This window comes from Lineus longissimus, chromosome 17, assembly GCF_910592395.1.
Source record: "Lineus longissimus chromosome 17, tnLinLong1.2, whole genome shotgun sequence".
NCBI classification, from domain to species: Eukaryota; Metazoa; Nemertea; class Pilidiophora; order Heteronemertea; family Lineidae; genus Lineus; species Lineus longissimus.
Window position 1 is genome coordinate 12569564 of NC_088324.1, and position 27496 is coordinate 12597059.

At 39.8% G+C, this 27496-nt stretch overlaps 2 protein-coding genes across 24 annotated transcripts in view; one reads left to right on the plus strand and one right to left on the minus strand.

Annotated features, from left to right (window-relative positions):
• The window catches only part of LOC135501087 (uncharacterized), a 44290-nt gene that overhangs the window by 10859 nt on the left and 5935 nt on the right, over nucleotides 1-27496 (minus strand). For 5 of the 23 annotated variants that reach the window (XM_064792848.1, XM_064792852.1, XM_064792844.1 and 2 more), the window contains exons 2-24: nucleotides 26333-26447; nucleotides 24918-25095; nucleotides 24624-24696; nucleotides 24223-24288; nucleotides 22534-22605; nucleotides 21261-21299; nucleotides 20214-20249; nucleotides 18790-18804; nucleotides 17198-17393; nucleotides 16909-16983; nucleotides 14776-15073; nucleotides 14295-14393; nucleotides 14083-14106; nucleotides 13297-13443; nucleotides 12996-13136; nucleotides 12598-12730; nucleotides 12386-12456; nucleotides 11905-12094; nucleotides 11415-11453; nucleotides 10388-10540; nucleotides 10015-10104; nucleotides 9672-9796; nucleotides 7915-8125 (exon numbers count right to left, since the gene is read on the minus strand). In XM_064792848.1, the coding sequence (XP_064648918.1) occupies nucleotides 7915-8125; nucleotides 9672-9796; nucleotides 10015-10104; nucleotides 10388-10540; nucleotides 11415-11453; nucleotides 11905-12094; nucleotides 12386-12456; nucleotides 12598-12730; nucleotides 12996-13136; nucleotides 13297-13443; nucleotides 14083-14106; nucleotides 14295-14393; nucleotides 14776-15073; nucleotides 16909-16983; nucleotides 17198-17393; nucleotides 18790-18804; nucleotides 20214-20249; nucleotides 21261-21299; nucleotides 22534-22605; nucleotides 24223-24288; nucleotides 24624-24696; nucleotides 24918-25095; nucleotides 26333-26384 (2523 nt within the window). In that variant the 5' untranslated portion in view covers nucleotides 26385-26447. Of the gene's footprint in view, nucleotides 1-7914; nucleotides 8126-9671; nucleotides 9797-10014; nucleotides 10105-10387; nucleotides 10541-11414; nucleotides 11454-11904; nucleotides 12095-12385; nucleotides 12457-12597; nucleotides 12731-12995; nucleotides 13137-13296; nucleotides 13444-14082; nucleotides 14107-14294; nucleotides 14394-14775; nucleotides 15074-16908; nucleotides 16984-17197; nucleotides 17394-18789; nucleotides 18805-20213; nucleotides 20250-21260; nucleotides 21300-22533; nucleotides 22606-22864; nucleotides 22901-24222; nucleotides 24289-24623; nucleotides 24697-24917; nucleotides 25096-26332; nucleotides 26448-26846; nucleotides 27043-27496 lie in introns of those variants that run through there. The other 18 variants (XM_064792867.1, XM_064792850.1, XM_064792846.1 and 15 more) reach the window with 17 other exon arrangements.
• On the plus strand, nucleotides 1887-7850 carry LOC135501370 (angiopoietin-2-like). The gene is made up of 5 exons (XM_064793446.1): nucleotides 1887-2093; nucleotides 3042-3189; nucleotides 4270-4479; nucleotides 5219-6813; nucleotides 7040-7850. Exons 3-5 carry the CDS (start codon nucleotides 4292-4294, stop codon nucleotides 7657-7659), a joined length of 2403 nt encoding a protein of 800 aa, XP_064649516.1. The 5' UTR covers nucleotides 1887-2093; nucleotides 3042-3189; nucleotides 4270-4291; the 3' UTR covers nucleotides 7660-7850.

Here is a 27496-nt window from a genome sequence, read left to right on the forward strand (position 1 = left end):
TTCATGGTTTGTTGGCATTCTTCTTTAAGGCTAATTAGGCTTAGTGGGGGGCATAACATCACCTTTTTTCACAAGTCATCATGGAAAACAGGCTTTTCAGTGTCTAGAGGTGCATACGAGTCACATGTCTTCACAGAAAACTGCCGAGTCAACTAATTTCATTTAAAGATATATATCTAAAGACCAGTAGGACCTAGTTTTAAAGCAACAACCCATAAAATTAGGTGGGTAGGCCTATAAATCTGTTTGTTCTTTACTATTACAGTGATTTTGAAATCTCCCTTTATCTCCCAACAAATGAGAACAGGACATTTGACAATCACTTTCACACAGATTATATCAATATCATGATACTGACGGATTAGGATTAAACAGATATAACAGACATACAATGTAATTGCTGTTTGCCCTAATCTAAACCGAAATTTGTGAACACGACTTGCAGTATGCAATTTGATATTGCCTTAAACCTCCACAGCAAACCTGAGAGGACAGAAAAATACTTCATTACATTCTAACAATAAACAACCTAATCAACAATTATATGGGAAACAGAACCAAACAAAGAAGAGCTTCTACCGGTAACATTATCAGCCATCTTCAACCAAGGGACAAAAGTTCAAGAGAGAATTCCACTAAAGTGATTATTGCACCAGACACTCCTCAACAGAAAATCCTTTCATTTTCCATGCCTCATTTGGCATCAAGCTGAGGAGGGCAATGAAAATCTCAAACTGATACAAAAGTCAGTTACCTTAGAATGTCATAAGAGCCATGGCAGCTAGTCAAGAACGCACCCAGCCTAAATTGCTGGACAAGCGATGATCATTTTAAACTAGAAATGAAATTGCTGTAGCCTCACAAAAGAAAATCCCATTAAGACCCAAAGAAGAAACCTGACATTGAAAATGAATGATGATGGTAAACCACCCGCTTAACTGCCTCAGACTCATTAAACCACAACCTAATTTGATAAACTTTCATTCAGTACATGACCTCTTATCTTCAGCAAACTTTTTTAACAGAAAATTAATATTGATGTTTTTGTGGCATGCGTGTTGCAACTCTCCATGAAATATCGCATAACTACTGCCTTAACCCTCTTTTATTCAATTTTCATAAAATTATCATCTTTTATTTCATTCATCACAGAACACTGCCACTAACCCCAGTACTTTGCAGATTTGCTTCATAGTACAAATGCACCTTGGTTTTCAAAAACATCCCTGTAACACGATCCCTAAACCTGTTTTCCTTACACAACCTCCAGTTCCATTTCAAAATGGGAACATCCATGTGAGTTTAAGGTGCTCTACTGTTACCTCAGGTGGTAAACAGGATACAAAATTGTCACCACAACATGTCAGTTCTAAGAATTCAGTCATTTTGACCAGGAAACAGCGTGTCAACAACTGACCTGTCCAACAACTACAGCAGGTGACATGATAAACTTGTCCCAGAACCTGGGAATTGGCTCTCTTGTCCCTGCCTTATGGTCAGTTCATACAAGCCAAACTCAGGGAAGGGACCCACTATCTTCTGCTGAAGAGACAAGCTATCATATCACATATTAGATCATGGCATTCACTTGGCCTTATTGATTTGAGTCTCAGATGTTTGAGAACTGATGTTGGCCCCCATCCTTCCTCATGCATGTTCTGAATCAAGTTTTGATGCCTCAGATTTTTAGTTCTGTGAGTCCGTAGTCATGCAAGTCACTGACCCTAAGGAAGAGTTGAGTAGTAACACAACTCAAACTGCAATATTCTCATGCAGTAAGCTACAGGTATATCAATATGAATCAAGGTAGAATTTTCTTGTTTCTTTGATGTAAACCACATGTGCCATTCACTTGGCCTTCTATTCATTTAACAGTTCAAGGTACCCAGTTATCACATCTCAGGTGGATTTGTGTATACAGGATATCATAAAAAGAAATCCTGGAGAACTTGTCACTTCTCAGAAGGCAATAATCCCCATATGACAGGATATACAAGGCAGTAATCTGGTAATGACAGGATCTACAAAGATTTTATATGATTTGGAATTACATGACTCCTGCAAGAAGGGCTGTTGTCGATTTCATATTACAAGTGAGTATGCTTATACAGTTTATATTGAGTATGCCTACAAGGTTACTGCTCTGCTGGATGGGTGATTTGTCCGGCTATTTTAGGCTTTTTTGGGTGGAGTGCCATTGTTCGTCGGACTTCATAGGCCTATTTTGTTCAAATCAAATGAAAGAGATCTTTAATGCAATGGATAGTGTCCCAAATTGAATTTCGAATTCAGTAAGCTACACACTTCCAGGAGTAATCAACTTGAACCAGACGAATTACATTAGTCCACCCCACATGAGCATACGGCCCATTTCTGTGAGGTCTCAACTAGTCATCTTGGTGGCCTAACCAATTGTCCTAACTTGAGTCATCAGTCAGCCACAGGGCACTGTTTTGGAATCATTTCCCGCTATTTTGGAGTTACTAGTATAAGGTACTTAAGGACAAGCAGATGACAGCAAAGCCAAAAAGACTGGTAGAGCAGATAGCCTGGGGTCTCTTGCTCAGAGAGCCTGGTGAACTGCATCCTTAGCTGCTAAGAAACTAGATCACTTTCTGTTGGTTATCGTTATTTCAAATTAACTTTGTAAATCAATCTCATTCACTAAACTCATTATAGGTCACAATTCTAAATGAGAAACTTATTTTGAAAATAAGAAAATGAGATGGCACAAGGATAGTTCATGTACACAGCAAAGTTCAGAAGTGCACATGGGCACTCTTGCAAAAAATAGCTTTTTTATCAAGAAGCGGTCAAACAAGAGCTACACAAATTCCTCAGGGCAGTCCATTTGACAACTTGAAGTATCTGGAGCTCCAACAAAATAACAGGGACAAAGAGTCGAAAGAAGCCTAAAGGGGTGAATTGCTCTACTTTTTATAGCCTCTTTTTGTTGTCCTTGAGTTCGATAATAGCTGGCACCTGCACCGGAAGAATGAACTATGTCAGGCCAATATTTGAGATTTTCTTTTGTCATTTAGGTCAGAGTTGCAGCTGTAACAGCAAGCTTCCGAGTGGGGGCAGGACAAAAAAGAGTGTGCCTCAACGGATTTTAGCCACAACCTCACAACCATGGTTTTATGACGTTTGGGGATATCATAGTTGATACGATTTTCTTTTACAATTTGGGTAAGTTTACCATTTTCCTCTTCACAATATTATCTTTTATAAGATGTCAGCAAACCTCAATGACACAAAGGTTTTCCAAGCTGTGGCAGATTACTACAATAGGATTACAAAAAAATGAGGCGGGTTGGTGAAATTTCATCTGGGTTGAAAAATATTATCCTACTCTAAAGTCTTTCACATGCTCCTCTCCTTGCATTTCACTGGAGAGATTTTTTAAGTCATTTGTGAAAATATAAATAGAGAAGATATTCATTGTGCATGTGTGACATTCATTCTTTTGGGCCGGGAGAAGAGTCTTACTCAGGAGGCCTTGGATACTGCAAAAGGGTTAAAATGACAGAGAGCCTATTAGTAGAGACAGACCTACTATAAATACTACAGTACTATATAAATTCCATTTTTGTGGTAAGAATTTTTATGACAATATTATACTAAGAACTGCCTGATGCAACCTATCACTATTTATCAGCATTCTTGGCATCCAATAAAGCCATTTATATCATTTTCCTCAAAAATAACCCAAAAAATACAAGTGGGATGAAAAACAGGAAATCCTCGCAGAAACTTCTGATATCAGACAGTGCCTACCAAGGTGTAAGGAATTGGCCCACATTGTTTTGGTTTCAACCTTGTGATTAACCCAGGAGAGAGCCATTGATTCAAAAAATCGCAAATAAACATACTTTCGAAGTGGAATTAATCCCACTACTGTTAATTTGAAACCAAAATGTTATCTGAAGCTAGATTACAATCTGTCAGTCATGTCTGAAAAAATGTTCAAGTGAAAGTTAAACCAAACAGCCAACTATCAAATCAAAACAATACATCACTACAGACTTGGCCAAAAGTAACATTCTTTGCTGCGCAGAAAAATCACAGCTATTCAGCTGTGTAATCCACTGCTTTTGTCATAAATGCTGCATACAAATAGGGATGATACTTCTGAACAATACAGTAATTGCAAAGACCCTTTAATATTAAGCTCTAAATTACTGTCTTTAATGTGGGGATTGGATCTATTAGGATGAGATGCAGCATTACATTCCATGCCTTGTTCAAAAAAATAACTTTATCCTGCAGGTAAAACATTCCCACCAGAATCATGAAACTACTCGACACCATCCTCTTCATCATGGGCGTCACCTATACGCAGATCTTGGCAGCTCCATCTGGTGTCCAAAGAGATAAACGCGCCCTTGGACCGATGACGAAGGAGGAAGCGTTTTATACAATGGTTGAGGGACTTCATCGGCAGATAAATGATCTATATAATGACAGGGACAGCGACAGGTAGGCACGAAATGTTGGAATCTTCCAAGAAGACAAAAGGCTATAACTTGTCCATTGATTTCTTGGAAAAACAACTGAGGTATTAATCTCAAGAAATTATGCAAACAATCAAATAAAGCATTAATTTTTACTGATAATAGCTGATTGTTTTGGAGTTCTTATGGTAACTATTCATATTCTGGTATAAGAACCTCAAGTTCAAGTTCTACAGCCATGGCCGACCACAAGGTATCTCCTTCCACTGCAAAATTACTTGACAGAATTTCCCACATCTATCTCACTGTACATGTCCAGCCAATAATAAAAACTGGCATACATGAAAAGGTTATTTACGATTTTTATCAGAAAATCTCCCTGAATAACTATTTGACATAAACAGACTACCAACACAGCAGGTTTGTGGGTATGATTTTCAACAAAACTCTGCCAAGATTGCCAGCACCTGACATTAACATGATTAATGTCAATATCAAATCAGCTGATTGACATGAATAGCAGGACGTGAAAAGCCTGCCTGAACTATCATTTCCCTAATAAAATCAAGGGACTGACAGGCTTATCTCCCAATTTCTAGCTATAATGAATTTGCATCATATCATGAGAGCTGTACGCAGTATTTTCATTGATAATAGCTTCTTTCTTGTAGACGTTCATTCGACAGACTGATTTGAGTTATATTTTGTTTACAAGGCAACCAAGTTAGAGTAGGTTTCTTTAATGATAAATCTTTTATTTCCAGAAAGCGCTTCCAGGAGCTGGAGGTAAAGGTTGACCACCACCAAAAGACAATTCACAAACTTCGCGTGGAGCTACATGGGTTAAACGAGCAGCAGACAACCAGTCAGGACAAAATACAGAATTTACAGGGTTTTATCGAAAATCAGGAATCAAATTTTCAAGATATTCGAACAGTGCAAACGTTGTTAGGTCAAGACATCAAAGGATTACTAGAAGTACAAACTAATTTTACTGAAAGTGTTTCTAGACTTGAACAAAATGTCCTCAAGGGGGAACAAGAGAAAGAGATGTTCTCTGGTGCTGTTTATGACATGAACAAGGAAATAAAGACAATGTGCGACTCTATACAAAGACAAAAGTCTGATTTAGAACAATTGCAATTCACATTTCAACATGTTATTGAGGCAGAATTCGGAAAACCAAAACACAAATCGAAATCTAAGGCGCGCTCAAAAAAGAAGGGGGAGAAAAAGTCCACTATCATTCCATTGTTTGATGAGTTCGGTTCTGGATCTGGTGAACCAGAACTGAACCTAAAGGTCAACGAAAATCTTGAGAATTCAAATTCAAATCAAAGTGTTATTAGTGACCTTGACTCTAATTCTAATGACACTGACCTAGGTTCTGGTGACCTCGATCTTGACCCTGACCTTCAGAAGGTCAATCCTGCAACCCCAACTCAAGAAACACCAACGGGCACAACCATGTTTACCTCGACGGACTCTGAAGAAGATGAAGTGGACATAACAAACAACGGGATCCTCCATGTCTTCTCTAATGACTTTGCAGAAAGATTTATCGAACAGGTCAATGAAATCAACAATCTTAAGGTCAAGGTCAAAAACTTGAATATCACGGTGAAAAACCTTGCGGAGCAATTTTCAGAGAGGCCGTCCGAAAGTGCTCAAACCAGTGCTGATCTTCTCCGTGACACTTTTAGTAATTTGACGCAACAAATGTTAACCCTTCAACAACTGAATACAATCAGTATACCAAACATTACCAACACCTTTTCAAATCAAAAAGAGTTAGACAAATTACTAGGAGTTGTCATGGAGACAAAAGACTCAATTAATGATCTCGCGAGGGCCTCTTTTGAGGAGAAGATTCAATACGAGGAGAAGTTCAGTGAGATTGGTTTCAAAGTTTTCCAAATGAACAAAACAGTGACCACTGCCATGCGACGATTAGAGAAGTATAAAGAACGCTCACGAGACACACAGGATGACTTTGGAGACCAGATCGCTGAAACGTCTGAGAAAAATCTCAAATTAGAACAGCGACTTGAGCATGTCGAGGTGAAAGTTTTTAACGCTTCATTGCAAAAATGTTTGAAAAAGGACCGTGATAATGATCAGGATAAACAGATTGTAAACATCATCCAGGACTTGCAGACGTTGATAACAGTCACCGAGAGACAAAAACGTGATTTACGCCGATTGAAAGTTTTGGTGGAGGAGAATAATATGAACAATGATCAGACAACAAAAGTCATAGGTGATCTCCTCGGACTGACAAAGAATCTTACAGTACATATTCCTGAGTTATTAGACGCCAAGGCAGAGGTGGACAACTTAGTGGAGCATCTACCATTAGGTGAGTAAGAAAGTACATATATTTAGTTTGACACTTTCAAGACATCCAAGAAGATGGTGAATTAGAGACCTATCTGATTGCTGTAATTCAGATTCAAAATAGACTGAAAGAGTCCACCAACACCATTCCCAAATACTCTAGAGTCTCCATCTCATGGTTGAACTCTGAACAAATCCTCAACATCAATATTCAGCATTCAATTAGCTATGAAACTTTAACATTTCAGATTGTACTGAGATATACCACAAGGGTATCCGCCACACCGGTATCTATCTCATCCGACCCCTAGGACAGGTTGGATCCGTCGGGACGTACTGTGACATGGATAACGACGATGGCTGGACGTTGATCCAACGACGCCTCGATGGCAAAACTGATTTCAATCGCGACTGGTACGATTATAAGTTCGGCTTCGGCGACACAAAGAGTGATTTCTGGATTGGTAATGACAACATATACTACCTGACGATTCAAGACGACTACATGTTGCAGATAGATATGTGGGATATGAATGACGTCTACTGGTACGCCCTGTATGAAGACTTTTACATAACAGGCAGCGAACAGGACTTCATTCTAACTGTAAACAATTACACTGGTAATGCAACAGATGCTTTGAGTTATTCTAATGGGATGAAATTCGGCACACCAGATGTTGACAATGATGCGAGTAGCACACATTGTGCGACGTTTTATCAAGCAGGCTGGTGGTATAAACATTGCCAGTTTAGTAATCTGAATGGCAGGTTCGATATCGGGATGGTTTGGTTTAATTACGAGAGAGACGAGTGGATGCAGATGAAGAAGACAATTATGAAAATTAAGCCAAGGAATTCAAGCGATTAGTTCTAGGTCATGTACTTCCATTGGAAGTTTTACTATTATAATTTGGGTTTAGGATTATGACATGACTGCTCAAGGGCATGTGACAGTCAACTTTGACATGTTTTTAATGAGTTTTTAGTCTAAAAAAATGTTGACAATTTCAAAAGAAAGAATGAACTAGTGTGTGCTTCATATTTGTTCTGATCGTAATATAAAGGATTTTAGATGTACATAATTTCTCTCTTACTCAACGATCCCTGAATAAATCCAACTTACCTCCATCGGGACTGAATCGAAGAATATCGCCAAGAACCAGTTCAAGGTCACTGTGGAAATCTCAATGTCAAGGTCATCCAAATGCTGGTGGAGCTTGGGTAACTTCTCTTTGAGGAGTTCCTTGAGGACTTCTTGGTCAGCCTGCGCCCCGATCAGGTTGTGATCGAAGTAATGAGGAGTGAAGTACTTTTCTGTCATAGCTACCAAGCACCTGAAACATCAAGGGAAGAGTCCAGGGAGGTTTAGATCACTATGGTTGGGCAGTGAGACATATCGGTGACCGTTAGCTACATTCCACGCCCTGATCCTATCCCTACAACGGTTCATCCCCATTTCGCCTACACCCATTTCGCCTACACCCATTTCGCCTACAAAATTTACCCATTTCGCCTACTCACCATTTCGCCTACTCACCATTTCGCCTACACCCATTTCACCTATTCACCATTTCGCATATTACCCATTTCGCCTACTCACCATTTCGCCTACTCACCATTTCGCCAACACCCATTTCGCCTATTCACCATTTCGCCTATTACCCATTTCGCCTACATCATTTCAAATGTTTTATGATAGTAACTTCAAATTCAAAAGATGTAATGACCATTTGTAAAGCCAAGCTCCACAATGAAGATATCCTGTAGGGCAGCGCTTGGTTGTACCAAGATGTAAAAAAACAGGCCAAGACTCTTGGGTTCTTCACTTACAAATATTCATAATTGAAATGATGAAAAAGCCCCCCCCCCTCGCCTTTATAACCCCTTGAAAATGGAAGTACTAGTATGTCGGCAATTGACCCGAACACATCAATATCTACATGTTGAAGAGTGACCTTCCCTCCCCCCACCCCCAATTAAGTGAAGTGAAGAGAGACAAGACCACCATTGAATATTCATAGGTTGGAGGTTCCAGACCTATAAATTAGACGCGAGAGTGTTTTCAACTGTCAAGTGCTTATTTGGAGAGGTATTGGAAAGGTATTTGGTATGGCAAGTCTACAGATAAAAATAATTTTTTTGATGACAAAATAAATTTTGAGATTTGGCTGAAAACAGTGGAAATATCATGGTCTCTCAAATTTGTCCAATTTGAAGAAAAAAAATTTGTGGACAACCACCAGTTCTAATAAAATTTCACCATTTACTCGCCTGACTGTCTGGAATGTCATATCCAAATTTCAGATTCACAACCCGAAGCATTGCGAGGCGGTCGAACTGTGACAATTTAACTGCAAAAAGGCTTAAAAAATCAATGGTGGTCTTGTCTTAAGAGGCCGGGTTGGAATGATAAAGTATGGTAAAGTTTAACTGGGAAATATACTATAATATAAAGGAAAAAAACCAAGCTCAACAATTCGTAAAATTGTTCAAATGTCCAGCGCACACCACTCTTTTCCTTTTTAGTAGGCGAAATGGTGAATATGGGAGTAGGCGAAATGGTGAATAGGCGAAGTGGGTGTAGGCGAAATGGTGAGTAGGCGAAATGGGGGTAGGCGAAATGGGGGTAGGCGAAATGGGGGTAGGCGAAATGGGTAATAGGCGAAATGGGTGTAGGCGAAATGGGTGTAGGCGAAATGGGGGTACACCCCTACAACCTTCCCTATCCTATGGGAAAATCGGGACTGAGCTACCCAATCTCCCAACTATATCCCAACTTGACAGCTAGTACTCTTAATCCTATCTCTACCTAGTAGAGAAAACTACGAAGTATACTTCCAAATGATTCTTAGATTCTAGAATGAGAAGTGAGAAACTTACCAAAATGCATCTTCCTTGTCCATAAACAATAAGCTCATAGCTGCAATGAAGTTCATCCCCTGGCAGTAGCCCATGGTTGTGCTGTGGACGCAATATGCCTGCAACACCTCCTGCATCTTTTGAATCTGAAAATTGGGATACGGATCATAAGCATTCTCTCCTTCTAATGCTGCAATATCAGTCAGAACTACAAATCCATCTAGCATTATGAAGGAGGGCCTTGGACTTACTGTTGGTGCGACGTTAGTTAGTAGAAGAAACCAACCAATGGTAACTGCACCTAACCTTGGTAGTCCAATTCCTTTGTTCCATATTGTTTCAAAATGCCACAAGGCCTACCTACCCCGTCGGCATCTGTGGTGTCGAAGTGAACATTAGTCGGCATCGTCCGCAGCAGATCCAGTGAGATTTGTTTTCTATACTGACCAGCATACTGAAAATCAGAATATCAGCTCGTTACATATTTTTCAACCTCGGGAGTAGTTTCCAAATTTGAGTTGATATTTGCCAGCTTACCAGAGAACCTGGATATAATTGGGCAAAGTTGTATTGGTTACCAGAGAAAGGGTTGCCCTTATAAGAGCTCTGTGAATTAGATATACAAATGAAGTGGTTGATATGGTTACCTCGTGAATCTGAGATACTAGTGCCCTTGACCGCATTACCTTGGTTACCACTGAATCTGAGATATACTAACAACATGTTAGCATAGTTACCTGTGAATCTGAGATGCCATTGACCAGGTTGCTATAGTAATGTTGGCCTTTCTCCGTGATGATATCACGGCATTGGTTACTGATCAGCTGCTTCCAGACCTCGCCCCTGTACTGGGGAGGGATTCCTCCTCGGATCATCATCTTCAGTTCTTTCTGAAAACAGAACATATAAGTGAAATAAGTCATGAAAAATTCATCGTACCTGGTACTTGTATAGTTGAAAATTTCCAACCAGAACTGGAAATTTTAAGTGAAAAGTTTAAAGGGTTTGCATGTTTATATGAAAAGTAATTTGACATCATGCTCTTGGTTTCAATGATATGATAAATTAATTAGCTGTTTTGCTGTTGCCGTCTTAGGACTGAAGAAAAGGCTGAAAATGGATGTATCTTTACAAGTAATTTAAGCATGATCTCCCCTCTTCATGTGATATTGCTTAGCTAAGGACAGGCCCATCCAAAAGCCTGATTCCAGTGACAAAACATAAACATCCTTCAAGCTTTACCATGGCTACCATAACCTCCCAATGCACAATCATGTACCATCCATCTCTCAACACAAGCTAACCGTCACCCTAAACCTTGGCTATAATCAAGTTATCTGCTGGAGTTACCCAAATCCTACCATTTCCATCAAACCGGCACACATGCTATGAAATATTTTCCTAATTGTATGTTTTTGACGACATATCAACATATTGCCCGAGACTTTTTTTATCTGGAGCAAACTAGGGAAGTGCATCCTATCAGTTCGCCATTCAGTGACTGAAGTAATATCATGCAGTTCTTCAAGTCTTGATTACACATGCATTTTCACGAAACATTCAAGTATTCTCAGGAATATATTCTATAAGGCTGTTCAGCTTTATAATGATCAAAAGCTTTATTCAAACTTTCATGCAATTCTGCAAACCTAGGCTGTCTAATCTAGAGACTAGCTATGTGAACTCTTGGACAGAGACATACACGGTTGCAAACAGGCAGAGGACCTCAGATCTAAGCAAGCAATTAATTATCCTCGAACCTACCGGGCAGCAAGATTTATATCTATACATTAGTCTTTTTCTCTGTAAGCAATTAATTTTTAAGTTAGGTTGATATCATGGCCGCATTTAGCTGGAGAGGGGGGCTAGGGGCGTCTCCAAAAACATGATTTTTCATGCAGATTTGGGACCAAAAGTTGTGTGTTGCCTCCCTTCCCTCCTGAGAGCCGATTGCCCATCCCCTAGGACCAAAAATTTAAATATGGCCGTAGATAGACTTCTCTAGGTTGTCACATCTTAAGCAGAAATGAATGCACAGAAGTCATTACCAAGGGCTTTACTGATAGAGCTTGAGTATTCATTAAAGGAAAAGCAATGAATGGAATACTTAAGCCCATTAGTGAATCATTTCATTGAGACACCGAGTAAGAAGAAGCAAGGGAACCACTGATAATAGCAGTCTTTCTACTGAAGTTATTTAAATGAAACCTAAAAGCAACTTAGCATGAACCAAAACATAAAAGTAACAACGTACTGTTTTATGAAGGCTGTTCCTGTGTTCTAAGAGATACTCCTTCCACTTGAGTTGGTGCTCCTCATGACTGGTGAGGAGAGAGGCGTAGTGCTCGTGGAGCTGGGTGCACACATAGTGCAGCATCAAACCCTCATTGTCATAGCTGTGTCTGAAGCCGAGGCTATCTACATGCACCTCCCCCTTGGACAATCTGGAACGATACAACTTTCTGGTGTGATTTTGTAAAAGATGCTTCTTTTGCAATAATGCCATCAGCATCGTGCAACGGACGTAATTCAAACCTGATACTGCTAAACTGACAATGCCCTCAATCGTTTCCTTATTGCTTTTGACGTCAATTTGAAAGTGACATAGAATGCCCCCCCCCCAGTACTCATGGCCATGTAAGAAATATCTAATATCATCATGTCTTACAGTGGACACCAGAAGAAGTCGCGGCAGATAATATTCCATGTTAAGTTCAAACAGTAATTTAGTTTACCTTTCTAATGTCGGGAGACATGGGTTTGTCTTCTTTGCCTCATCGAGCAGGAACTGGATTCTGTCCTTGTGCTGAAAGGTGAAGAGAGTTGGTCAGAATGAGGTTGTGCTTCCTGCGGCTGCCATTAGAGACAGACAGACCGGTTGTTCTTTCTGGAAAAAGTGAAGAAAAAAATTTGGCCTTGGACCGAAGTCTCCACTGACCCTACCTACCCTGTTCCCTCCATACAGATTCACCTCCATACCATCCAAGATGTCTCCTGAAGGCACCGAGATACATGACTGAAGGATAGAGAGGTAGTCCCGCTTCCATTTCTCAATCGTCGACTCCAAGTCTCGATTCCGTCTGAAAAGACATTTCCATGTTCTTATCTTGAAAGATAATTTGTACCGTATCATCTATCAGTTTGACTTAATTCTAATAGATCCCTTCAAAAGCAGACACGAAACTAAATCTTTAACAATTTGGTGTTTTACAGAACATGTGTTGATTGAGAATTGCTGTTGCTGTAAGATCAGGAGCCGTGTCATGTTTTGTCAAACTATCCTTCAGAAAGTCAAGACAGCTCCTGGCAGGCTTTGCTGAATCATTTCTGAAGAGGCAAACTTACTCTTCTTGTTCTGAGAATTTGGCCATCTCCATCTGTCTAATCCTGGTAAGTTTTTTCACCTCCTCGTTGAGGAAGCGATTCTGGTTCTGTAAGACTCGGCACTGTTCCTTAAGCTTCTTAGCATACACTGCTGCAGACAGACTAAAGGAGAAAATGGTCATTCAGTCAAATATCAAATGTCCAAGAACACTTAAGTCAAGTACTACACATATCAGTAGCTGATGATAAGAACCAACTGAAAGTTCTTCTGACTGGGGGGAGGGGGGGACACTAGCTCCCTGTTATCTTTTTTTCAACTTACTTATTATTTCCCTCCTGCGTGAACTCCAAATGTTCTAATCTCTCCAATTTCTCATCTAACTGTTGAATGGCCAAGTCTCTCTTGTCCAAGACAGTCTTGATACAAGCCTCCCGATTCATCACTTTGGCCAGCTCAATCTTGGTATTCCTAAAGATGTTAGGGCAAAAGGGAAATCATGTTTAATTCCTTCTTTAAGTTTAAGCAATTGATACCAAATTGGAGGCATCGGTCAAAATGGAAACCCAACCCGAGCATTGTTTAGTGAGACAACCAATACTGGGAGTGAGGTAACTCTATTCCAAACCCCTCAAATTAAACACTGAAATGTTGATTTTTAATGCTTTTTGGCAACTTCAGTAGCCATGTTGAATTTGATCCCAGCAGTGCAATCACAACATCATGGGTCAGCCAAAGGGTGTCAATCCAGTCTTCCTGCCATTATTAGCGGCAACCATGAGCAAAAAAGTATTCTAAAGCTGTAGAATTTTGATATGACATGCACAAAATGTTACCATACCATTGGTACCCCTCAAGATCTGCTACCACCTTGCAATCATAGAAGAAAACCCTTAAGATTATCCATAAGATCCGTGACTTTTGTACATTTTGTACTGATGGTGCCAGGACAGAATAAAACTGCTCATCTGTTCCAAGCCATATCTAATTTCAACATGCACAAATAAGCACTATTAACATCTCCCAAACTTGCTTGTTTGATTCATTAACCCTAAATAAATGAACCAAAATTAGTTTCCCCACCTAAGATCATCACCAAGTTCTACTCACTCAGACAAAAAGTAATTGTCGACACTGAAATAATATGGTGCATGAAAGAAGCAAAAAGATGTTGAGAATTAGGGATCATGCAGAAAGAAGTACGGATTTGCTGTTTCACAGACTTTCGACAGTTACTACAGGAGAGCCAATAATTCATCATCATCATCATGTCCCGCAGCCATGAGACTTTGATTCAGATTTCCAGAATGAGCACGACTTACATGAGTTCCTTCTCCATATCGGCAAGTCTGTTATGAAGTTCACTCATGCTGGTCTCCCCACGGTCGATGGCAGAATCACTCGACTGGCCTGACCAAGAACTGGAATGAAGAACGAAAGCTGGTACAGCATTTTCAAAGTCTCACGACAAATTCTAATGAAACATCAGGTTTTATAGCTTAAGAGAGTACTTAGGGAAGCGCAGTGGCACAGTTAAAGAGTGTCAGACTTGTCATCAGAAGGCCATGGGTTCGAAGCTTGGCCAGTGCCACTTGGTACATTAAACTGGCCTGAGATGGCCAAGTGAAGCACAGTATGTGCACTCCTTGCTTTCTGCAGAAAGGTTTCTGGATAGACAAGTGGGGGAATAATTGGAAAGTGCTTTGAGACAGTATAGTTGTAAAGTCATAACACACTTTATGAGAACTTGTATTTCCAATCAAACCTATCATGGTTGAATTTAAGATGACCTTGACTACTAACCTCGTTCTCTCGCTTTGAACATCCTGATGATTGGAAGTCCGCGATTCCGCCCGTTCTGATAAAGGCTTCCCTGTATTGACCTTGACCTCATAGCCTTCATCTTTTGCTGCTAGAAGATCGTAATCGAAAACGTCCCCAACATCATCTTCGTCGCTTTCGTTCAAACCGCCGCTGGACGATCGTTCTAAGATGCTTCCGGTGCGTCTGCTCTCCGTGCTGCTGGCGCTGACCTCGTCAAGACCAAGACCAGGGGAGAAACTTTTCGAAAGTGGGATCTGCATCTCGTGGAAACGTGTACCTGAAATGAGGCAGGAGTTACAACCAAGCAAACCTGAGAGATTATCAGTGAATTTTCAATGACATTTTCAGCAACTTCAATTCAAAGGACTTTCTCATTTTGGGAAATGATAATAAGTTACAAGTGAAACCACGCTATCTCAGTTTATTTTTCGAGGAATTTTTTAAACTTCATCAAAACATTTCCAAATGTTACTTTCGACCTTTCATGAAAGTGGTGAATAAGTCAGACAATTGTCCACTTCAATATCCTGTCAAAAAAAGATTCAATGCCAAAGAAATTAGCAACATAGTCATAATGGTAATGATATTCCAACATAAAAATTGAATTCAACAAAGAGTGTCAAATGCATTCAGGCATCAGTCGCAAACGCGGTCATCAGGTAAACTAAGGATGTGATATAAAGTCAAAGGTTAATGGTCAACAATCAAACATGCTAAAAGAAAACAAAAAAATACTTTATCAAAATAAATGCAAGATTAATCACGTAAAACAACAGTAAAAGCATCTAAAAACAGTCATCTACCGCTTTGAAAGGTGGCGCAACGAAGCAATGGTGGTCGACTGTGCCCCACTCCGGCTGAGAAAGTTTTTGAAAGAGGCAAGTCCATATCACAGAATTTAGGCCTGAGAATCAGCTCTGGAATAAAGTGGATGAAGAATCAGGCTTCGATTTCTCTGAGGTAGTTTAATATAGTGTATCAGAAAGGCGATACCTTTCCGTACTGGGTGTATTAAAAATGGTCCTGGCCATTGCATTTTCAAAACACCCAGTATGATTCCACCCATCTGGAACAGCACAAACAGGGCAGATTCTGTTTTATCTGAAAGTCTGAAAACAAAATTTGTCATTTTCTGATCAGGCATGGTCGTGATGCGCTCAAAGTCAATTACAATGCATTTCTGTTAAAATTCTTAAAAGTCTTGCACAGAGGTGAAGAAAGCTTTGGTGTAAGCCTTCTATAGCTGCACAACATAGCAGGTTCTATCTCTAAGTCCTGCAGTCAAGAAAAGAGCAATTTATTGTGGTATCCTCTACTTCCAGCATATTACAAAATGCACATAACAAAGAATATCTCACACCCCTCATATAAAGACATGAGACTGCAATGAATTCATATTTACAATGCACCTTCACCCCAGATATTTTCCAACCACCAAGAAGAGCAAAGCGTTGACTAAAAGTTTTTGTCAAAGCGAACATACAGCAGGATAGTCTGAAGTTACCCACCATCTCCAAAGTCTGCCATTCTTGGTAATCTCTCAGATTGAGAGTAGTTGTTTATCGGTAAATTCTCTTCCAAGTAAGCTTTCCTGAACAATTCCTCTGATTGGGGGCAATCTTGCAATGGCAAATTTTCCTCCAATGTTAAACTTTTTGGCAAATTATCCTTATATTTTGCCCCTTCTGGCAAATTCCCCTTCAAGTTTACTGTCCTTGGCAAATTATGTTCCAAGTAAACCTTTCTTGGTAATTTCTCTGATTGGGGGCAGTTTGTTGTTGACATTGGCAAGTAGGAAAGGCATTCTGAAGAAGGAGGGGGGAGGATTTGTTTTTGAGAAAGATTGTACGATCGTCTTCGGTGGAAGAGTCTGTAAAAGGTCCCTGTCACACGAGATCGGAGAGAGTCGGAGAAGAGGAAAGGAAGATAGGAGACCCCTGAAAGGTGGAAGAAGACAGAGGAAATCTTGACAGAAAAGGATAGGTTCCTTCTGATAGGAATTTATAGACTATAGACACCCTGACATGAGGCAAATCCCTAAATTGCTCTTTCCCCAACTCAGACTACATCAAACATGTTTGTGCATGAACGAGGAATAATACCAAAATATACCTTTCCACGGATTGGTTTTTGGATCTCCTACTGGAGAAGTTGTTGGCTTAATTTCAATTTTTTCGGCTGGAATCACTGAAAGCATCAGACAGTCTTGAGGTCTTGAATAAATGAATTGTGTTTTTAAAAGATTTAGATAGGTGGCATCATGTCCACATGTACATGTACATGTATCTCACATGACAATATCTAAAGATTCATATCCTGTGATAGGTCTCTACACGCAGACGTACCCCGATACCATGAACAAAACTGGTTTGGTAACTAAGTTATAACATATCATTCCTACCATTATCAAATGCTGCCCTTGGATTGTTCATCACCTCGTTTATTGTGTCTGATTTCCTCAACCTTGGCCGGAAGTGCTCGTCCTCTGCGATTAAGGGCGGACGACTGGAATGTGACTGAAGACGGAAAGAACTGCCGCGGGATAACGAGTCGGGCATACTTGTGCAGGCGTGTGACACGGCCGGCTCGGAACCTCGCTGAAGAAGAAACAAACAGAATCAGTTACCCTTCCTTAAGACTGATGTGACTAAACGAACATCTTGAATTGTCAGCCATAATCTTCTTCTTCTTTGTGTTTTACGGCTTACACTGCTGTTTTTTTGTTCAATACCCCTAATCTTATACATATCAAACCTTTGTTCAAGGATATTGAATTGCAGAAACCAATTAAATGTCCAATACCAAATCAATAATATTTACCAGGCTTGTGTGAATGAACGACCTTGGTGTTTTCCTCACTTAAACCCGCCCTTGAAAAGCATGCAACGACAATCGCTCGCTTGGAGTAGTCATCGCAAGTTGCAGCGATTTAGATTGATTGTTTGTGCAGCAGTTTTAGAGAAGGTGTCCTAGCACCGATGCCTCCTTTAATGGAGGTTTTTATTAACATCAGGCCTGATATTCAAGATACAACACATAAATAATTCAACATGAGGATGGGCATTTTCTGATCGCTGTCGATAGTTTCCCCAATAACACTAATGAATCTACAGAGGACAATATTTTACTTCAATCGCACCATGGAAACAATGCATTGTGAATTGATGGCTGGAAATAAAACGTATCCTGGTGGGCTGTAGGGTGAATCGATGTCATGGGGATCTAGAAATGATAATGCACTGTTTCATTAACATACAAATTTCAAAGAGATCATAGCCAAAGAAAGCTAGACCATCCATATCAGCTCTATGTTGTGACAAGGCCTGTGATGCCCAAGTTGGCAACAAATGTGACACGTGTTGCTTTCTAAACCAATTATCCCAATTCCACACCCAAAGATTCGAGACAGTTTTCCTATAACCGAAAGAGACTGAAGGCTAGCAAGCACTGAAACAGGAGCCAGCAATCAGATAAAGGGGCTGCAAGAGAGGAGACAGATAAGCAATGAAGATGTGGTCAATCGGATCCGCAAGGGGGTGCAGTCCCTCAAGTACCTTTTTTAGGCTCATAAAGAGGTAGGTTTATACACAATGAGGTGAAATGAAGATAGCAAATCATCCTGCATGATGTTGTGTTCATATGGGCCTTAAAAGGTACAAGAGTCACAGTTTCATCTCCTGGAATTTATCAAAATTCCACATCCTGATTGAGATATCATGGATAGAAATTTCCGCAATTCATCAGTTCCATGCATTTTTATTCCAAATGGTAAAGAGTCTGTTTCTAAGAGGGAGATAGCTCTTAGATGATACTGCTTAAAAGAAGAGAAGTGAGGGCCAAGTGCTAATCTTTTTAAATAATAGAACGAAAACCCATGCAACCCAAGAAAGATATCAGAGGGCAGCCAGCTAAGGTCAACAGTAGTCGCTAGGTTATGGACTCTGGAGACATCCTAACATTAGCCAGTTAAATAGCAGTAACTCTAGTTCTAACCTTCTGAAGTGACACCTGAAATAAAGAAATCAGGAAATTTTTATGAAATATATTGAAAACAATCTTAAACGAATCTCAAATGAAGTGATTAGAAATGTTCATCAGAATAACTCAAACTAAAACATTGCCCAAGCAAACTTAGAGAAAGAAACACACTTCTACACCCATCCAAACATTTCCTCAAGCATTGTTTTGCTTCATCATCTGAATTTCTTAATGATCGATGAGATTTGGGGCCCACCAGCAAAGGTTTTGCATCCCATTCCTGATTAGAGTACCGTGTATATATATGGATTTGAATCCACAGAAAACTAGGATACATGTATATAAAATTACAAATATAATCAATTTTTTTCTTTTAATATTTCATACAAGGCCTATCCTGTAAAAGGATTTATTGATATAGACATGTGTATCCAGCTGTATTAATAAACACTCAGCTTAAACGACATCACCTGTCCCGTCTAGGCAGTATTGTTGGTGGAGAAGGGATTGTCACCGTAATATTATGACAGATTGAAAGCAGCCACGGCAAATGGGATATGATTTTATCATTTTGCTGCATGGCAGATGCAATCAGGGATCGCCACACCTTGTTGATAAAACTGCTGCCCAAACATGTAATTTTAGTTGCTGGACCTGTGACGGAGCCAGGGAAACACGACAACTGAGGGTGGAATGCGTCAACCAATTGGTCAGATAGCAATCACTCATCGTGTTGTAACGCCTCCATCGCAGGTTGCAGTGACTGATATCTATCGTAGGTTGCAGCGACACTTCACTTAATGACCAAGACAGTGTTGGTTTTGATCACGACGCAAATTGGACTTTAGTTGCAGCGGCAAGATGGTTAGTAATGAAACGTGGATTGGTTAAATAAAGTAAAAATAAATTCAAAGAGAATAAAAAAATTCAATTCCAAGCAAAGCATTTACCAATCTGGGACTCCCAGGAACCGTACTACTAAAACTCTGAAAGGGGGAGAGAACATTTAGGACATGAATGTCATAACATCCCTGATCCCACAGTATAGGTAGCTTTCACAGTTTTAATGTCATCGTGATTGTTGCCTTCAGCCCTTTAGCACTGCCAAAAGGCAAAACTCTGATACCCATGATGGGACGATATTTTGGGGGACTATTTCTATGATAACATTGACTTCTAACAATTAAGTCAGTTCCAAGACCTAACATCACAAGATGGTCTAACATTCTTCTTTGCTGGGAAAACAGGGAACAGCACTCCTCTGAGGACTTTGAATCAACACAGCAGAAGTCGAAAAACATTACTAGATTTTGTAGGGTATGCATGCACATTGATCTTGTGCTGATTCGCAGTCCTTAAAGGGATAATGTAGGAATATCCACCAGAGGAAGGGTAAGAGATGACAGGACAGTATTCCCATATTCATCAAAAACAATTACCCAAGAGGGACTCCTTTGCAAGGGGCTACTTGGACTCTGGAAATGAAGACATAGCAAGTTATTTCTTTGATCAAACCTTTTCAGTAGGAGTACAAAATGGAGGCAAATGAAAAGGCATTCTGACACCCATCTTTGTATCACTTAATTTCCATTATTATGCCCAAAACCTCGGGTCAAGATTCTGTCTAGATGGGGGGCAATGACAAATCCAATATTTTCATATTTAGCTATTAGATTGAGCTTATAGTACCGAAGAATCACCAGAAGATACTGTCACCAATGATACAAGTACACAAGAAATTATATGGAGGACACAATAAGGGGGGGGGGGGTAAGGTCCCTGGTGGTTTAACATATAAAAGAAGTTAGTTTAAGAGGAGTGTCTCAAGATAATGCTGAGTCAGCACAAATGATACTTCTACCAAATTTCTTGTCTGAAAGGTGATTTTGAGATATATCTGAAGACACACAATTGTTTTACAAATGGTTTGCAGAAATTTTCACCATTTTGTACACTTTTATCAACCCCCTCACACACAAGAACTCTGTAAATATCATAAGAACCAGCCCCACATCATCTCAAACACTCCCACTTGAAAACACATTAAAAAGGCGATACAATTCCCTGATCAAGAACAGCATCCAAAAAAAATTGTTTTTTCCATTAGAATAGCTCAACCTGTGAATGGTTTTAAACCCAGTCGCCAAGTAGGATAGTTTTAGCTTCCAGGCAGCTGAAGACCAGCCCCATCCTTCCACCATAGCAGGCCCTTGCATATTTTCCAAAATACACTCAAATGCCTGCTATAGGAGATAGGATTGTCAACTGGATTCAGAGATTGTGCATGCATAACTTTGGGTTTGAAAATCACATGCACATATGTCAAGGAATCTTGGCAGCATTTCCTGCAAAAGCATCATTAGTTACCACAAAACCTGGTTAAACAGTTATTCAAACCACAAGAACTCTGGATTCTTGCAACCACCGCATTCTTCTCCAACTGCATTCAAGCCAGGTTACCATCAAACAAACCTTTGAAAAATTACCTTAAAACTTCTTGTCATTGCTTCAAAATATTCATAAGCCTAAGAAATGGTTAAAAATAAAAGTTGAAAACAAAGCAATTGTTTACAACGGATGTAAAATTAAAGAAGGATTCAATCTCCGTCACAGAGTTTTGAAGTCGCTCGCGGGTGTTGGGAGATTGCAATGCTCACTCCAAAGACCTCTGTTGACGACAAGACAAGACAGGCGTTGATTTGCTACATTGTGACAGCTTCATGCAATTGAAATATACCATGATTTCTAAATGATATCTAAATATACCATGATTTCTAGCTTGTAACCAACTGAACAGAAAAAAATGGGTAGGGATTTCAAGGAAGGACAAAGGAAAAAATATGAAATATTCCTGAACCATATTCTTGATGGATATACCTGATGGAGTAGAATTAAAAATTTAGCGAATGAAGATGGACATGACATAAAGTAGTGCCCTCTCCTCTCCTGTGGACAGATTGTAGTCGAGAAACATGAAGACACTGATGATGTTTCAGATGTCACATACACATTTAAGTGGCAAGAGAAAGGAGAGTCCTGGCCATAAGTAAAGAAGCCTTGTTGTGCACAACATCAGAACAACACCTGATTCTGCAGATACAACACTGAGCACATTCAGAGGAGAAATTTTGCCACGACCATGAAAGATGCCACAGGTTAGTTTCTGTAATAAAATGATGGTCAAATGTTGCGTGTGGCAAGGTATGTTACTTGTGGACAGAACAGTATAGTAAACAATGATGAAGAAGAAGATACAACTGTTTTTTAGAACTGTCAGTAAAGAAATTTCTGGAAGATGTTGCATTTTATGTACCACCAATACCCGAAAAGTATTTTATTGCAACTTGAGATAAAGTGCGTATCAAGACCTTGGCTAAAGCATCCAGCAAACAAGAGATTTTGCTGCAGGAACCTGCAACAATTATTGCTGAGATGAGTGACAAAATGATCTTCTGTCTGTGGGTAAATCCAGTCATTACCTTGCTTTTGATATCGCTGTGGCCACACCACAGCAATGACCAATTCTTATCACAAGACAGGTGATGACCAGACCACAGAAAAGAGATTTTTGTCACATTCAATAATCATTGCTTGTCACTGCGATGAGAATCTCAGGATGTAACTTCTCCATACAGCTGACATAAGGGTGATACAATATGATGGTTTGCATAGACTTGATACACTTTTTATTTCAAGTTGAGATAGAATGTTTTCCATATAGTGGCGTAAAGAGTAGGATTGGGGTCAAAGGAAGGTTACCTTCTTCATTTTGACTGACACACTCTGCCAGTTGGAGGGACTACCTGGTGATACATCGTTAACGCTGTAAGCCTAAGAATCAAAATATGTGAAAAATAAAGCTGATTCAGAAGGAAAAAACATGCGCTCCTGAAAAATTTCAGAAAAGCACCTGTGCAGGTCAAAAGATTTGGGTCCGTTACCCAATTAACCCAAAAACAGTTCGGTTGGGCATGTGACTTCGTCTGAAACTGTCAAACACTTAGGAGGTTTAGGAGGAGGGCCTTTTTCTCCTCCTCCATCAAGTATATCCATCATCCAGCACCTGTATTTATATATCTATTAGATTTACCCATGATTTTAGGATTTGTCTTGGCTTTGACTCCACCTAATGGAAGAAAACATCAAAACTTAAACAACTACGCTAACATGCCTAAAAGGCTCAGGGGAAATTGCAAACTCTCAAAATCTGGCTTAAGCACGGCCATACACAGATCCAGAGGAACTTGGCAAAAGCAGCTTCAATGAAATTTCACCCTGAAAGCGATAAAATGCTAAAAATGAAACTGCCTGCATGCAGATTCAGTGAAATCTCGCCCAAAGCACGCTGTTGTTTAAAAAACTTCGCCCACCAGCATTTGCCAAGGCTAAACAATAATGGTCTGCAGAAAGCATTGTCTTAATTAGCAGGGTTGGGATTCTCCACTGGGACCATGCAAATACAAACAGCTTTCATGGGAGGAGCCTTTTTGAAAAAGACAAATTTTAGTCTCAATTTCATCGAGTGCATGACAATTTGATATTCTTTTCAAATAAAGGGGTGCATGCCTGTTGCACCACCCCCCCCCCCCCCCCCCCCCCCCCGGATCTGCGCCTGGCTTCCAAGCAAGTTACGTTAGCTTTGTCCATGTCCCACCTGCCTCAGCGCTGTTATTGTACAAATTCTGACAAGTACATGTAAACACGGCTATAATATTGACCACAAAAATCGATGGCCAATGCAGCATTTCCCCATGAAATTTTAAGAACAAAAGCATCTACCTGGATACTTCATCAGAATCAATGACATGTTAACCCATTCAAACACATGACTTTTTGGATACTGTTTGCGGTTTATGGTACGATGATGAACAGAACAGATAAGAAAACAACTGCTGTTTTGAAATCAATAATCTCACAGTTGTACAGTTCTGTCCATTTGGATGCCTTATCTTGCTGAATTGACAGTATCCAACAATCAGAGCCATGATGCTGCCCCATACATTCATCCGTGCATTAGACATTAAATGTTTTCCACAGAAGTGAGCATCAGCCCGCACTGTTAAAGGCCAACGCCTGTCTTCAGTGTATTTTCTAGTGGGCTAAGGTGAAAAGGAATACACCCGGGGAATACACTGCTGTAGTGCAGTTATTATGCAAAAAAATTAGTGGAAACTTGGGATTTTTACATGTCTTCACAACAATGCTGTTGCCATCATATGGTACATACCGACACAATTGGAAATTCAAGTTCAATTTTCAAGTGTTTGAATGAACAGAGTAAGCCTTTAAAACTACACTAGTACAATCAACTTTATATCATCATGTTGAACAGCAGATCTCTTCCACTGCTGCCACTCATCAAAAAGTCCTTTTTAATTCACCAAAAGCCATAAACATCCCGATGTTGACGATAAAATCTTTGATAAATTGCTTGGATTTACTACTCACTCTTCGCATGTTTCCCGACTGAGTTATGGATGGAGTCTTCTTCTGTGCATAGGCATCCCGTTTGGCCTGGAGAGAAAATGATGAGGAAAATTGTGATCGAAGCAGCAGAAACACATTTGGAAAATGTTATTAGGCAATCAGGAGATGGATATCAGGAGTTACCAATTCCAGTGTCAACTAAGTAACTGGGACATCAATGAAACATAGTAGATGCTGATATCTTCAATGCTATGGTACACTGAGGTACTTATACCATCCCATCTTTATTGACCATGCTATTATTTCTGTCAACTTGGCCTTTTCATGACCAAAGATTGAACTGCTCATGATTAATTCATTTGGTCAAATGACATCAGCAAATGAGAACAAACCTTTAGAAAAAAGAAGGCTATTTCATTTACCTGAAGGCCCAGCAGCCATATCATCATGGACTCATGGTTGTCAGCAGTAAACACATGTTCTTTACCCTTGGCCCTGGAAGTAAAGTCACAAGTAGAGCAATTTTCATTTCAAGCTTTGCAAAACTGCTTGGTAACTCGATAAGAGTGATTTTAATTAGATTTTAATTTTCAACCATGTATATGTTGATTCTTTAGACTGGTGCAGAGGGGTTTTTTTGTGTCAGAGGTCCAAAGAAAGTGTTCACAATTTGGACAGTTATTTGTGAACTGACAAAATATAACTAACAAACTTACGTTATAACAAACTGATTATTCATGTCGAGATTGAGAGAGATAGAAGAACCACCTATCTCGATGGCCCCTAGTGGTGCCTTGGTCCCAGAATCCTCTTGGGTCTTGTACCAGACTAACTGACATCCTGATTCATCGAAAAGATACCACTGACGTCGTTTGGACTTGAACTTGCCCAGGGCTGTAAGAAAGGAAGAAAACAAACAATAAAACAAAACAGGAACACTAATTGAAACTTATATCAGGGACCAATGTGCTTATCGAGCCAACTTTGTTTGAGAAAAAGCCCAGGGGATCACTCTTCACACTGTGTTTAGCACATCAGCCAATTAACCTTGATTGGAGCTCTTGATAGTGCGTCAAGGTGATTTCAAATCTGCATCCCCTAAGGCAGGATGATATCTTGAATCCTAACCCCTTATGGCTGGGTCATTTCAGACCCTGCCCCTTTTGGCAGTGTCAGACATGGCCTCTTTAGAACTCTGTTACTTTGTCTAAATGGTCTTACCACAACCATACTCACAGCCTCTTTCTGCCTACACCATGGACACCCAGGCTCAGCACTCAGTACAACAAACTATAGCAGCTCAGAGAGGAACTGAATAGGACGACGAAATCGGACTGCCACAGGAGTTTACTTTCTTGCACTGCTCTCAAGCTCTATACGTATAATCACTTTGGCCAATCGATGACAGAGTGGAGAATAGATTTCAAGTAACACCAGGTCCCCCCCCCCCGCTTGATCTTTTCTCAATTGCATTTAGAGGCGGTGAAATGGATTCCTTACCACCCTCAATTTCACATGCCGCAAAAGATCGGGCAGGTCTGTTGTTACCGTAAATCTACTTCCCATGACCATTGATGTTGCACACATGATCAAAACATAGACGCCAACGGCCTTGTATCAGAATACGAATTCTGCTTTGACTCTAAATTTGCCTCAAGATATCAGTTTTATGATTAAACTGCTCTCATGGTCGGATAAGGATGGTATTGTGGTCACAGATGTTCTTGCTTCCTTGAGATATATATCATCCATAAATGAATGAATGACATCTGCCACCAGGCAACTATTCATGTGGCTGGCTTCAATTTTCAATTGGAATAAGGCATCGTTGGATTTATCATTATTGGTTAAATCTCAGTGGGTGGATTGAATTTGATTGTTGCAAAGCATATGCCAGTTGTCATAATATCAAATTTGTAGATCAATAATGTCAACTGTCAGTTCTCTGTTTCGAGAACAGACGCCCATCCTTGGAATTGGCATTGCTTTAGGATTTCAAGTTCCAGCCAAAATGGTGGTACCTATGGTCAACCCTTAATCACTATTTCAAAAAGGCTGAAAAACATTATCCAGCAAGAATATGACAAAAGACCTTTTCCAAAATGGCATAAGAAGTCCAAACAATACTTACCACCACCCTGTTTATAGAAGAGGTAGCCAGAGAGACTGTGCCAGCCAGCCATGGTTGATGTTGCTGTAGTTTAATCAAAAAGAAGCTCCTTCAACCTGGTACATCCATCATTTATCTGTAATGATAGAAATCACATAGATATAGCCCCGACAGCCAAACGGGACATTCAGAGTTGGTTTAGTCCAAAATATAACATCCAGTGACGAGCTCATAGAGAAAGCAATGTAACTGGGTACAGACTATAGGCCTATCAAAATCAATAGATCTGGGTTCGGAATCCTCCGTTATTGATGTCATTGCTGGCCATTTTATGGAACATCAAAGCTCTTGAAAAATACATTTTCAGTCAAGTATGTACTTGTCTCGTATTGTGGTATTCCTGTAGTTAGTAGATCATGTAAATACGGGTCTTTCCTTGCAGTTAAACCAATTTGTATAACGTGTAGTTTTGATATGTAAAGCCCTTTAATTAATCAGCTGATAAACCTAATCAATACATCCAGGATATACAAACCTGGAATTTGGTACCAGGACACGAAAACCCTTCAAGCATCCTCTAAAGCCACTTCATCAGAAACGGAATTTTAATTTGTCTTCTTTCACACTCCAAAATTCCTGTGACGACAGTATAATATACATGGTGGCCACAAAAAAGAGTACACCAACTACGGAATTCACAGTCCTCAAGTATTTTCATATACAATATTATATTGTTAGTCGTGTTATCGTTCTTTTTGGGCCTCGTAAATTTCAATGAGTTTTTGGCACCACACTATTTTACTTCCCTTGAAAATGTGACTATAGCCTTATCAAAGATATTTGACCCATCGACCTAAGATTTGTACTCAATGCAGCAAAAGTCAATACAATTATGGGTAAGAGTTAATATCTAGTCTCCAAACTTTTCATCATTCTGTTTTTTGTGGTCCACCTGATATTGTATGCAGTACACAGTACGAATCAGCAGATAGAGTGCTTCCAAGTTATTTTATGTGAATGTGGATTTCATCTGCCTTAAGTGAATAATGTTTTTAAAAACTGAAAGTACATGCAACAGCTGATAGTGAGCAAGACTATAAGGCTTTGTAATATTGCATACACCCACTCACGCAACACAGTAGTGTTCACTTCATGATAGAGAAACTGATCGATCTGGAACACCAA

What these genes read in the sequence shown, in the direction of transcription:
- LOC135501370 (XM_064793446.1), top strand. Translation starts at nt 4,292, where the DNA reads ATGAAACTACTCGACACCATCCTCTTCATCATGGGCGTCACCTATACG. An exon ending in AATGACAGGGACAGCGACAG is followed by an intron (nt 4,480 to 5,218) that starts GTAGGCACGAAA and finishes TTTTATTTCCAG; the next exon opens with AAAGCGCTTCCAGGAGCTGG. An exon ending in AGTGGAGCATCTACCATTAG is followed by an intron (nt 6,814 to 7,039) that starts GTGAGTAAGAAA and finishes TTAACATTTCAG; the next exon opens with ATTGTACTGAGATATACCAC.